Source organism: Notamacropus eugenii, chromosome 1 (genome assembly GCF_028372415.1).
Source record: "Notamacropus eugenii isolate mMacEug1 chromosome 1, mMacEug1.pri_v2, whole genome shotgun sequence".
NCBI classification, from domain to species: domain Eukaryota; kingdom Metazoa; phylum Chordata; class Mammalia; order Diprotodontia; family Macropodidae; genus Notamacropus; species Notamacropus eugenii.
This window is the reverse complement of record NC_092872.1, coordinates 501,722,871-501,735,672: the sequence shown is the minus strand read 5'-3', so window position 1 is coordinate 501,735,672 and position 12,802 is coordinate 501,722,871. Positions and strand designations below refer to the sequence as shown.

The 12,802-nt window shown below is 39.9% G+C and overlaps 1 protein-coding gene across 1 annotated transcript in view; it reads left to right on the top strand.

The window, feature by feature from the left end:
* Nucleotides 1–12,802, top strand: part of CDH4 (cadherin 4) — a 1,168,514-nt gene that overhangs the window by 960,558 nt on the left and 195,154 nt on the right. Inside the window, exon 7 of the mRNA XM_072633380.1 lies at nucleotides 12,415–12,587. Within this exon, the coding sequence (XP_072489481.1) occupies nucleotides 12,415–12,587 (173 nt within the window). The remainder of the gene's footprint in view (nucleotides 1–12,414; nucleotides 12,588–12,802) is intronic.

The window sequence follows — 12,802 nt, the reverse complement described above, 5'->3', positions numbered from 1 at the left end:
CTGCTCCCAGGATGGTGTTTTTGTTTGTGTATCTATCATTAACTCCCACTGCTTCTCACATCCTTGACACTTAGATGTCCCAACCCTGAACAATCTCATTCTTTGGAAGCAAGTAAATGTAACACACTCAATCACACATGCACATGCACATGCTCAACTCAGTCTCCCTGCCTGGTACACTAGACCACTATGGAAGGTTTGGCAGCATCCAAGGAAATAGAGGCAGTATTAGGGGTGAGGTCACCTCTTATTCTCATCATGTTGCTTCTGCCACCTCCATGGTGTAGCATGGTGGACCTGAATTAGGAAGTTGTCTCTGTTGCTTCACAACCACTGCTTCTAAAAGCTAAAGGAAGGAGAAAGGAAAGAGTAAAATTATCCACAGCCAAAGTTGCAATGTAAAGCAGTCTTACTGCGGTATTGCCACTATCAGTGGTATCAGAAATGATTGATAACCACAGGGAAAAGTGATGAAGAGAGAAAAGTCCCAGTTGTAAACCCCATCCAGTTAATTCTTATGCATTTAAAAGAATTTCTCTTATCTATTTCTACTACTAGAAGAGCAATGACAGATACTTTCCTGAACTCCAAATGCTTTACTTTAAAGCCAAGAAAGTTTTATGCCAGTAAAAATTCTCAAGTCAGATAGGTTAGAGTTTAGGCCATAAATGCGTTAGAATCTCTCTCTCTCTCTCTCTCTCTCTCTCTCTCTCTCTCTCTCTCTCTCTCTCTCTCTCTCTCTCTCTCTCTCTCTCTCTCTCCTACCTCCCTCCTTCTCTCTCTCCTTCTTTCCTTCTCTCCCTCCCTCTTCCTTTCCTCTTTTCCCCCTCTCCCTCCCTTCCCTTTCTTTCTTCCCCTCTCTCCCTCTTCCCTATTTCTGTGTGTCTCCCTCTCCTTTCTCTCACCCTCTCTCCCTTCCATTTTTCTCTTCCTTTCCCTTTCTCCTTTCCTCCCTCTCTCTCTTTCCCATACCTTTTCTTCCTCTCTCTTTCCCTCACTCCCTCTCTATTCTCTCCTTTCTCTCTCTTCTGTCTCCCCTACCTTATTCTCTCCTCATTTTCCTTTCCCTCACCCTTTTCCTCTTCCTTTCTCTCCTCTTTTCCTGTATTGCATTTCCATTCCAATTAAAAAGAAGTTTTTAACATCTAGTTAAAGATGATTTTCCTAACAAAATAAATAAGCTAAAACTAGTTTCAAAACAGACATGTCCAACCAAGTTCAGTATATCTTCGTTTCAGCTTTCCCCAATAGTTCTCTATAGCACTACACTTTACTAGTGTGTTTCTTTCTATCTACTATTGTCTTTACATAAGTATCCTACAACCTCAGACTACCAGGGTCCTATGAATTTTGTCACAGATGTATTAAAGATAAAGGGGAAGGGGGAAAGGCTCAGAGGGTATTTCCATATTATAGCTGTCACTAGCCATGTAACAGGGTCATCACCTAGACACTTCAGGGTTCTCTTTGCCCAAGATCTCACAGAATGGTCTAGTATACAAGACTTTCTCACAGGCACACCTAGCAGCCCCATGCTCTAACAGAGACATTTCACACAACTGCCTCTCTCTCTCTTCCCCAGTCAGTTCTGCAACCTCTTAGAATGAACACTAAAGATTCTGCCTCTCCCTGCCTTTGCCTCCAAGTAATAATAACTAATATTTATATTGCGTTTACTGTGTGCCAGGCACTGTGTTAAGCACTTTATATCATTATCTTCTTTGATCCTCAAAACTACCTTGGGAGGTTGGTGTTATTATTATTCCCATTTGACAAAAGAGGAAACTGACACAAATAAAAGTTAAGTGACTTGCCCAGAGTCACATAGCTAGTAATTATCTGAGGTTCGATTTAAATATAGGTCTGCCTTCTAGGCCCAACACTGAGAAGTTGTTACCTGCAATAGAGCTGTTAGCAGTAGCTATTACCTTCCTCTTCCCACAGCTCAAATGTCCTGCCTCTCTGATTGTGGTAAAAGTAAGGATTTCTTCACAGTGTAATAGTGTGATATGGGCCCTAAGAGTTCTCTAACTGCTTTGAAATTCTGGAATCACAGTCAGAAATGATAGTTTGGGTAGCCAGGTGGCACAGTGAATGCAGTCCTGGGCCTGGAGTCAGGAAGACACATCTTTATGAGTTAAAATGCTGGCTCAGACACTTACCAGCTGTGTGACCCTGAGCAAGTCACTCCATCCCTCCATCTGTAAAATTAGCTGAAGAAGGAAATGGAAAACCACTCTAGTATCTTTGCTAAGAGAACCACAAATGGGGTCACCAAGAGTCAGACACAATTGAAAAACGACTCAACATCGTTAGCCTCCTTTTTACCATCATCATGATCTTCTATTTATCCAGCCTACTGTGTATCAGTTTATTGAGCCTTTGGTGTTTGGATTATAAGTAAGTCCAATTATTGCATGTTGGTTACTACAAAGGCAGCTTATAATGTTTTTCTTTTTCTTTTTGAGAGAGAGAGAGAGAGAGAGAGAGAGAGAGAGAGAGAGAGAGAGAATAGGTCCTTAGCTAGGGATTTTCTTTTTTCCTTGGAAAGATGTATGAGTACACATGTATAACACAGCAGGCCTCATTACTGCCCCAAAGAGAATTTTCATCCATGCAGTCATCCAGTGTTAGAACATGGAAGGTCATTGAGGAAAACCAATCCCAGAAAAGAGGAGTTCTTTTCCTAAATAAAAACTCAGAAAAACAATGGGAGGTTGTGCGTGAAAGCAGAGAGACTGGGAATAGGGACTCAGCTTCCATCAGTTAATTAGTCTGGGTGATTTTATTTCTCTGAAACTTAGTTTCCTCATATGTGAGACAGAGCTAAGAACATTTGTACTGTCTGCTTCTCAGGATCTTTATGCAGATGGCCCCTTGCAAACTGTAAGGCACTAAAAAACTGTGACCTGGCATCATCATCATGACTGCCATTATTATCTCTGTGAAGATGCCACTATCCAATAACCTCAGTTTAGAATACTACTTATAATGTTATCTCATATTTGCATAATAATTTTACCCCTAAAACTCACATCAATAACCTTATTCAATCCTTACAAGTCTGATAGTCATAAAGTAGGCATCATATGTCCATTTTACAGTCCATTTAAAACTCTGAGAAATTGTGACCTACCTAAGGTCACTCAGGGAGAATAGTAAAATGTTACATTCAGTGTTCACTAAACATTTATTTAATGTTTCGTTTGTTCAAGACACTGTGCTTGGCACTGGAGTTTGTGGAGTTTGGGGGAAGGGAGTCTAGGAATCCTATAGTTTTATCCATGCAGGGAACTGCAGGTACAGAAGCTCCTTCCACTAATGCAAATCAGCACCTTTCTGTAACTTATAGTCTTGAAGTTGTCTGAGGGCAGTGAGAGGTTTAGTGAGTTGCCCAGGGTCACACAACTTGTGTATATGTATGTATGTGTATATGTGTGTGCATATATATATATATATATATATGTGTACATATGTATATGAGTCAAGATTTGAACCCAGGTCTTCTTAACTACAAATCTGGTCTTATTGCCTCTGAGGTACTGAAAATACAAAGGTTACAAAATGGCCACAAGTAGTTTATCATTTAGAGGGGCTGGGGCAGTGAGTTTGGAGTACAAACACCGATACGGATGAGTGTGACATGACCTAGAGATTGATGGGGTGAGAGGAGTGAGCCAGACTAAATGCCCAAAGAATATTTGAAGAGGGAGAGACCACAGTCTATTTTTTTCCATTTCTAGTCAGTCACTTTCTATTTTTCATCACACAGACTCAGCATGGGTAAATCTCTCAACCTACTAAGGTGGTTGTGGTGGTGATGGTGGTGGTGGTAGCAGTAGTGGTAGTAATAGTAGTGGTGGTGGTGGTGGTAGTAGTAGTAGTAGTAGTAGTAGTAGTAGTAGTAGTAGTAGTAGTAGTAGCACTGGTAATCGTGGTAGTGATGGTAGTGCTGTTGGTAGTAGTGAGGATAAAAATAAGAATAACTTCTGTCTCTTTAAGGTTTGCAAAGCACATTCCCCCCAACAAACTTGTGAAAGAGATAGTGCAAATATTATTAGGTTTACATATGAGAAAACTGAGGCTCAGAGAGAATTTTTCAGGGTCTCAATATTATTTTGGTCATAGGATCATAGATTTAAAGCTGAAAGATCCTGGGGAGGGAGATATAATCCATTCCCATCATTTTACAGAAAATGAAGTCAGAGAAATTAAGTGACATTGTCCAATATCATACAGGTAATAAGTGGCATAGTCAAGATTTGAACTCAGGTTCTCAGAATGCAAATCTAGTGCTCTTTCTGTGTGTGTTCGTCCTTCGTTGCCGAAGAAGACCATGCCATCAGAGAAATAATGACATGACTTGCACTTGACTTTATTTTGAGTGAGGGAGCACTGTGCAGGTCACCAGCCTTACTTCTCCTCCAGAGCCTTCTGAATCCAGTGATCAGATATTCATCAGGATGACTGGAGATGACCCAGGATGAGGCAATTGGGGTTAAGTGACTTGCCCAAGGTCACACAGCTAGTGAGTGTCAAGGGTCTGAGGTGAGATTTGAACTCAGGTCTTCCTAACTCCTGCACTGGTGCTCCATCCACTGCTCTTTCTAAAACATTGCCCTAATATCCCGTTCTTTCCCCTATTAAATATTCCATCTCCTTGAAATATTAAGTTCCCCTGGATCTGACTAGACATATGAGTAAAACACAGTTTGGGGGAGAAGGTCTGCTTCATCCAACCCATTGCCCAAACTTGTTTACCACCACCATGATTTCTTGGCTGTTACTCCTGCCAGTCTGTGGCAGGAATCAGACTGTGACACTCTCAGGTTGGTCAGAATAGACTTGTCTTTTATTTCCCTGGCTAAATGAATGAGGGAGGCTGTGTGACACAGATAGTAAACAGTGAGACACCTTTCTCACCACCCCTAGTGTTCCTGAAAGATGAGATTTGAACAAAACAGCCTCGCTGAAGCTTTTTTTCTGTTTCCAAAAATAGCAAAGCACATCCTAGGCACAGCCAGAGACAGGCACCTGCAAGGAGCACCAGGGGTAAAAGAGGGAGGAGGGTTCAGAGTTTCATGCTGAGATGACACCCAGTAATATTCTGGGAACTGACTCCTTACAATAAAACAAGATCACTAGCACATGGGAAAGACTAAGGAAAAGAAAATCAGGAGTGGTAGGTTCTAGGTGGCACTGGGCTTGGCATCAAAAGATTTGAGTTTAAATATGACCTCAGATGCTCATTAGCTGTGTGACCCAGTGCAAGTCACTTAACCATTACCAGCCTCAGTTTTCTCATCTGTAAATTAGAGACAATAATAGCACCTACCTCCCTGATTGTTGTGAGGACAAAATATGCTATTTGTAAAGGGCTTTGCAAACCTTAAAGCTCCATATAAGTTCTAACTATCTTTGTTATTATTACCCTGTCCCTAACTTTCTGTGTGACCTAGGACAAACCATTTCATATCTGGGCTTCAGTATCCTCATCTATAAAAATCAGAGAGTTGAACTATGGTTCCTAAAGTCCCTTCCAAGTATGGTATTTTAATTTTTACAGATGTTTAGGTTTTGGTCTTTTGTTATTTTTTCCTCCTCCTAACATAGTGTTTAGCACAGTGCTCAGCACACTCGATGTCCTCAATGCCTATTTGTTTTTACTTAGTGTTTTGTTTTTCTCCAATTACATGTGAAAACAATTTTCAACATTCACTTTAAAGCTGAGTTCCAAATTCTCTTCCTCCCTTCCCACCCCCCCTCATTGAGAAGGCAAGCAATTTGATATAGGTTCTACATGAGTAGTCATGCAAAACACATTTCCATATTAATCATATTGTAAAAGCAAACACAGACCAAAATAAAAACCCAAGAAAAATAAAGAAAATTTTTAAAAGTATGCTTTGGTCTATATTCAGACTCTATCAGTTTTGTTTTTATTTTCCCTTTGGAATTGTTTAGCATTTTTTTCTTAAGTCCTTCAGAGTTGTCTTGGATCATTCTATTGTTGAGAATAGCTAAGTCATTCACAGGTGATGATCTTACAATATTGTCATTACTCTGTACAGTGTTCTCCTGGTTCTGCTCATTACACTTTCCATCAGTTCATGTAAGTTCAGGATTTTCTTAGAGGATCTAACTCATTGTTTCTTATAGCACAATAGTATTCCATCACAATCATATACCATTTGTTCAGGGGCTGCTAGGTGGTGCGGTAGATAGAGCACCAGTGCAGGAGTCAGGAGGACCTGAGTTCAAATCTCACCTCAGACACTTGACACTCACTAGCTGTGTGACCTTGGGCGAGTCACTTAATCCCAACTGCTTCATCCTGGGTCATCTCCAGTCATCTTGATGAATATCTGGTCACTGGATTCAGATGGCTCTGGAGAAGAAGTGAGGCTGGTGACCTGCACAGTGCTCCCTCACTCAAAATAAAGTCAAGTGCAAGTCATATCATTATTTCCCTGATGGTATGGTCTTCTTTGGCAACAAAGGATGAACACACCATACCATTTGATGGACATCCCCTCAATTTGCAATTCTTTGCCACCAGAAAAGAGCTACTATAAATGTTTTTGTCCATATAGGTCATTTTCCTTTTAATTTTTTATCTCTTTTGGGGAAAAGTAATGGTATTGCTAGGTCAAAGAGTATGCATGGTTTTATAGTCATTTGAGCATAGTTCCAAATTGCTCTACATAATGGTTGAATCAGTTCACAACTCCAGTGCATTTAGTGTCTCAATTTTTCCACATTCCTTCCAACATTTGTCATTTTCCTTTCTGTCCTATTAGGTAATCTAATAGGTATGAGGTAGTACCTTAGAATTGTTTTAATTTGCATTTCTCCAGTTAATAGTGATTTTGAGCATTTTTTCATATGGCTATAAATAACTTTGATTACTTCATCTGAAAACTATTCATATTCCTTGATCACTTATCAATGGGAGAATGGCTCTTATCTTTATAAATTCAACTCATTTCTCTATATATTTGAAAAAAGAGGCCTTTTTTTCAGAGAAACTTGCTTCAAAATTTTTTTCACAGTTATGATTGCTAAGTGTAATTCTCCCTGTTTATTCTATTCTCTCTCTCCCCTTTCACCTTGTCCATCCCCAAAAGTGTTTTGCTTCTGACTACCCTAACCCCCAATCTGCCCTCCCTTCTCTGAGTACCTCCCTTTTGGTCCCCTTCCCCTTCTACTTTCTGGTAGGGTAAGATAGTTTTCTACCCAATTGAATGTGAATGTCATTCCCTCTTTGAGCCAATTCTAATGAGAGTAAGGTTCAAGAGCTCCCCTCCACCTGCCCCATCTCCTCTACTATAAAAGTGCCTCTTTTATGTGAGATAATAAACTCCATTCTGTCTCCCCCTTTCCCTTTTTCCTGGTTCATTCCTCTTTCTCACTCCTTAATTTTATTTTTTTAGAAATCATCCCATCATTTTCAACTCACACTTGAGCCCTCTTTCTGTGTATGCTCCTAACTGCCCTAATAACAAAAAAATCCTTATGAATTACAAGTATCATTTTCCCCATGTAGGAATGTAAACAGTTTATCTTCATTAAGTCCTTTATGATTTCCCTTTCCTAATTACCTTTATGCTTTTCTTGAGTCTTGTATTAGAAAACCAAATGTTCTATTCACCTCTGGTCTTCTTTTTGCTAGGAATGCTTAAAAGTCCTCTATTTCACTGAATGTCTATTTTTTCCCCTTAAGGATTATATTGAATTTTGCTGGGCAGGTGTAATGTTAATAGGATTTAAGATCTTCCCCACCCATTCATATGTCTCATGTGGAGGCAATTAAGGGAAGCTTGCTTAGGAGAAACTTTCACATCTTTTGCTAATTTCTAATTAGGCACTGAGTCACAACACTTGTGATGCCTTCTGGCTCTGAGAAGTATATATGTACTCTCAGTTGGTATTTGGCTTTGGGGGATCGCTCATGAGAAGGATCTTGTGATTCTCTGGTTGAAACTCTGAGTGACCATATATTCAGTGCTCCCTGACTGCTCAGATGCAAAGGCTCTCTCGATCTAGGGACGTATGTAAAGTGTATAGCAATATTGCTTTGATTCAGGCAGTAGAGCCCTGTCTGTTGGTCTTTATTTCTCTGCTTATGTTTTCTCTGTATTTTCTCTGACATTCAGGGTGCCAACTTCTCCCTGAACTAGTGAATTTAATTTAAGAAGATTGTTCACTCCTTAAAGTTGTTTTCCTTTAAGAAAAGCAGATCCAAGAACCTGCGCTAGCAGATCATCTTGGGTGTGCTAGGGTGCTTGCTGTTACAACAAGTGATTCTTGGTTGTGATCCTAGCTCCTTTGCCCTCTGGAATATCATATTCCAAGCCCTCCAATTCTTTAATGCATAAGCTGCTTAATCTTGTGTTATTCTGACTGTGGCTTCATGAATACTTGAATTGTTTCTGACTGCTTGCAACATTTTCTCTTTGACCTGGGAACTCTGGATTTTCTCTATAATATTCCTGGGAGTTTTCATTTGGGGGTTTATTTCAGAAGGTGATTGTTAGATTCTTTTAATTTCTATTTTATCCTTTCATCCTAAAATATCTGGCAGTTTTCCTTGGTAATTTCTTGACAGATGATGTCTAGGCTCTTCTTTGTTCCTGGCTTTTAGAATGTCCAATAATTTTTAAATCCTCTCTGTTGGATCTATTTTCCAGGTCAGTTGTTTTTCCAATGAGATATTTCACATGGTGTTCAATTTTTCTTTGGGTTTTGTATTATTGTTTCTTGATATTCCATAGAGTCATCAGCTTCTACTTGCTCGATTCTAACTTTTGAGGAAATATTTTCTTCAGTGTGCTTTTGTACCTCCTTTTCCTTTTGGCCAATTCTATTTTTATTTTATTCAGTGAATTTTTGTGCCTCTTTTTCCATTTAGCCACTTCTCTTTTTTTTAGATGTTATTTTCTTCAGTATTTTTTGTGCCTCCTTTACTAAGCTGTTGTCTCTTTTCATGATTTTCTTGTATTGCTCTCATTTCTCATTCCAAAATTTCCCTACATTTCTTACTTGATTTTTATAATCTTTTTTGAGCTCTTCCTTGGCCTGAGACCAATTCATGTTTTACTTTGGGGCTTTGGATGTAGGAGTTTTGACTTTGTTGTCTTTTTCTGAGTGTGTTTTGGTCTTTCTTATCACCATAGTAACTTTCTATAGTCAGAATTTTTTCTGTTGTTTACTTATTTTTCTAGCCTATTTTTTTACTTTTAACTATTTCCTAAAGTGGAACTCTGCTTCCAAGGTGAAGGGAGCATTGTCCCAAGCTTCAGGGGATTTGTGCAGCTATTTTCAAAGATACTTCTAGCAACCTGTAAGTTTTCAGTTCTTCCAAGGTGGTATGATCTTTTAAAAAAAAAAGGTGTATTTACTACTCTTCTGGACTATGCTCTGGTCTGTGAGTGACCATGAGAACTGTGAGGAGGGTCCCTGCTCCATTGAGGCTGCAAGCTCTGATGTCCTACTGCTCCTCCTCACCCTGGGACTACCACTCTAGACTGTGACCCAAGTCTGAGTATGGGCAAAGCAACAGAGTCCTGTCCCACAGTGCCAGCAAACTGTAATCTCCTCCTGACCAGTTGTTCTACCCCTTTACCATCTGTGGGCTAAGAGCTGCCACCACTGCTGATTCAATGGCTCCCAAGGTCTACTCCTGGTTTGCTGGGCCCCAGTCTGGTGCTGTATTGCACTGGGCTCCACTCCCACTAGGGTGTGACAGATCTTTCTCTCTAATCTAACTTTTTATACGTTAGAAAACTGTTTCACCCTATTCTTTTGTGGGTAATGCCACTCAGAATTTGTTTTAGGGCATTACTTAAAGGTGCTTGGAGGAGTCTGGGGAGAGCTCAGGTGAATCCCTGCCTTTTCTCCACCATTTTGGCTCCACTCCTCCTCAACTGAGGACTGATATTTCTAACTAGCCATGTGAAGCCAGCAGGGTACAGCAGAAAAGCCCTGGCTTTAGAGACAGAAGTACTGGACCCAAATGACATCTCTGACACTTGCTGCCTATGTGACCTTGGGCAAGTCACTTAACTTCACTAGGTCTCAGTTTATTCATCTGTAAAATTAGGGGGTTGGATTTGATAGTCCATGAGATTTCTTTCAAGCCTAGAACCTATATGTAAATTGTAGGAGCTTTTGTTCCTGTATAAAATTCACAGAATCTTAGAGTTGGAAGAAATATCAAAGGCTATCTTGTCTAACTCATTGCTGAATAAGAATACCTTCTCTAATATTCCCAGTTGGCCTTCCAATATCTCCCTTCAAGACCCACTGTGAAGAAGACCCCACTATCTCAAAGAACATTACCTACTGACCCGTAGAAAGTCCTTCCTCATGAACTTCCTTTGAAATCTGTGTTTCACTTTGTTTGGGGCCTGGATCTAGGAGAGATAATTAAGTCTAAACCCTCATTTGTCAAGTGAGGAAACTAAGGTTCAGAGAGATTACACTCACTTAGAACTTAGTGGTAGAACTGGTTCTGGAACTCAATGCTGCATTACGGTGAACTAGAATCTATTACTCTGCAACTTCCACCATTGGTTTTAGCTGTGCCCTTTGACCAATTCTGTCAACATTTATTAAGCTTCTACTATGTGGGCATCGCTGAATAAGTAAAAGTACCTTGTACCTAGACCTAGAAAGCCCTTAAGAAATATTTGTTGAGGCTAACATGACAAAACAGCAAAATTAAAAATGCTGGAGAAGATATGGGAAAATTGGAACACTAATTCATTGCTGGTGAAATTGTGAACCCACCCAACCGTTCTATAGAGCAATTTCGAACCATGCCCAAAGGGGCATAGAAATGTGCATACCCTTTGACCCAGCAATATAACATCTGGGCTGTATCCAAAGAGATCATAAAAATAGGAAAAGGACCCACATGTACAAAAATATTTATAGCAGCTCTTTGTGTGGTGGCCAAGAACTAGAATTTAAGGAGATGTCCATCAACTGAGGAATGGCTGAATAAGTTGTGGTATATGAATGTAATGGAATACTATTGTGCTATAAACAATGAGGAGTAGGCAGACTTCAGAAAAACCTGGAAATACTTATCTTAACTGATGCTGAGTGAAGTGAGCAGAGCCAGGAGAACATTATGTACAGTAACAGCCACAGTATGCAGTGACTGACTTTGATAGACTTAGCCCTCCTCAGCAATGCAAGGACCTTAAACAGCTCCAAAAGACTCATGATGGAAAATTCCATCCACATCCACATCCAGAGAAAAGAATCTGAACGTAGATTGAAGCTAACTATTCGCTCTTTTTTTGTTTTGTTTTTTCTTTCTCATGGTTCCTCCCATTCATTCTAATTCTTCTGTACAACGTGACTAATGAGAAAATGTTTGATAAGACTGTATATGTAGAGCTTATATCAGATTGCACACCACTTTGGGGAGAGGAGAAGGGAGGGAGGCAAAGAAAATTTAAAACTTATGGGAGTGAATATTGAAAACTAAAACTTAATTAACTAGGTGCCAGAGATACAAAGGCAAAAATAAAACCATCCCTGCCATCAACGTGGTTACCGTTCTCCTAGGGGCATGGAATACAGTATGATAGAAAAATAAATACAACACAATTTGAGGAAGAAGTGAGAATTAACAACTGAGAGGGAAGGTATTATGGAGGGAATCTTGCCTGATCTGAGCCTTGAAGGAAGATAAAGGTTCTTAGAAACAGAGGTGAGTAGGAATGTGTACCAGGTGTGGGCAACAGCTTGTGCCTGCCAATGCTCAAAGATGGGAAAAACAAAGCTAAGTTCAAGGAACAGCTAAAAATAAAGCATGGCTAAAACAAAGCGTGCATGAAAGGAGCAATATGAGATAAGACTGAAAAGCCAATTTTGTGTCAGATTGTGGAAGCTCTTGAATGCTTGGCCAATGAGTTTGTGTTTTATCCTGAAACAAATGGAAAGCCATTGAAGATTTTTGAGTAGCTATCATGTCCACCCTGCCATGTTACTCTTATTGAACAGACCTTTCTTCTCTAAGCTAAACACTCCTAGTTATTTCACCTGAATCTATAATGACAGTGTCTGGTCCCCCTCACCATCCTGGCTGATGTCTCCCAAATGCACTCCAGTTTGTTTATGTCCTTCATAACATGTGTCAATAATGAGTTGGAGAGTGAAACAGCATGTGAAAGAGTACTAGGAGAGAGTGGCCTAAGGTCTCTGTGCCAACTCTACTACTAAGTACTAATTAAGTAATCCTGGGCAAGTCATTTCTCTCTGAACTTGTTTCCTCACCTGACAAATGAGGGTTTGGACCTAATTATTTCTCTTTGGTCCAGCTCTTGAAACAAAACAAAGTGAAAACAAACTATGATTGTAAATTCTGCTTTACCTAGTGATGAATTCTCTCTGTTCCAGGTACTTATGTGATGACAGTGACAGCCAATGATGCTGATGACAGTACCACTGCCAATGGTATGGTGAGATACCGCATTGTAACTCAGACCCCTCAGAGCCCATCCCAGAATATGTTCACAATTAACAGTGAAACGGGAGATATTGTCACGGTAGCAGCTGGACTGGATCGAGAGGTAAGATGAAGTGGGTGGTTTGATATCTCTGGTGATAATGGCCCCCATTTGACAACAGTAATCTGATTTTTGAAGAGAATTGCAAGATGTTCCCAGCACGAGAGAAAATCTGATTCTGGTCTGCATTTGTGTCTTCCTATTCAGTAGTACAGTCTACTTTGTGGTTTCCAAAAATCCATGTTGTCCTATTTAGACTTCGCAATTTTGAAATAATC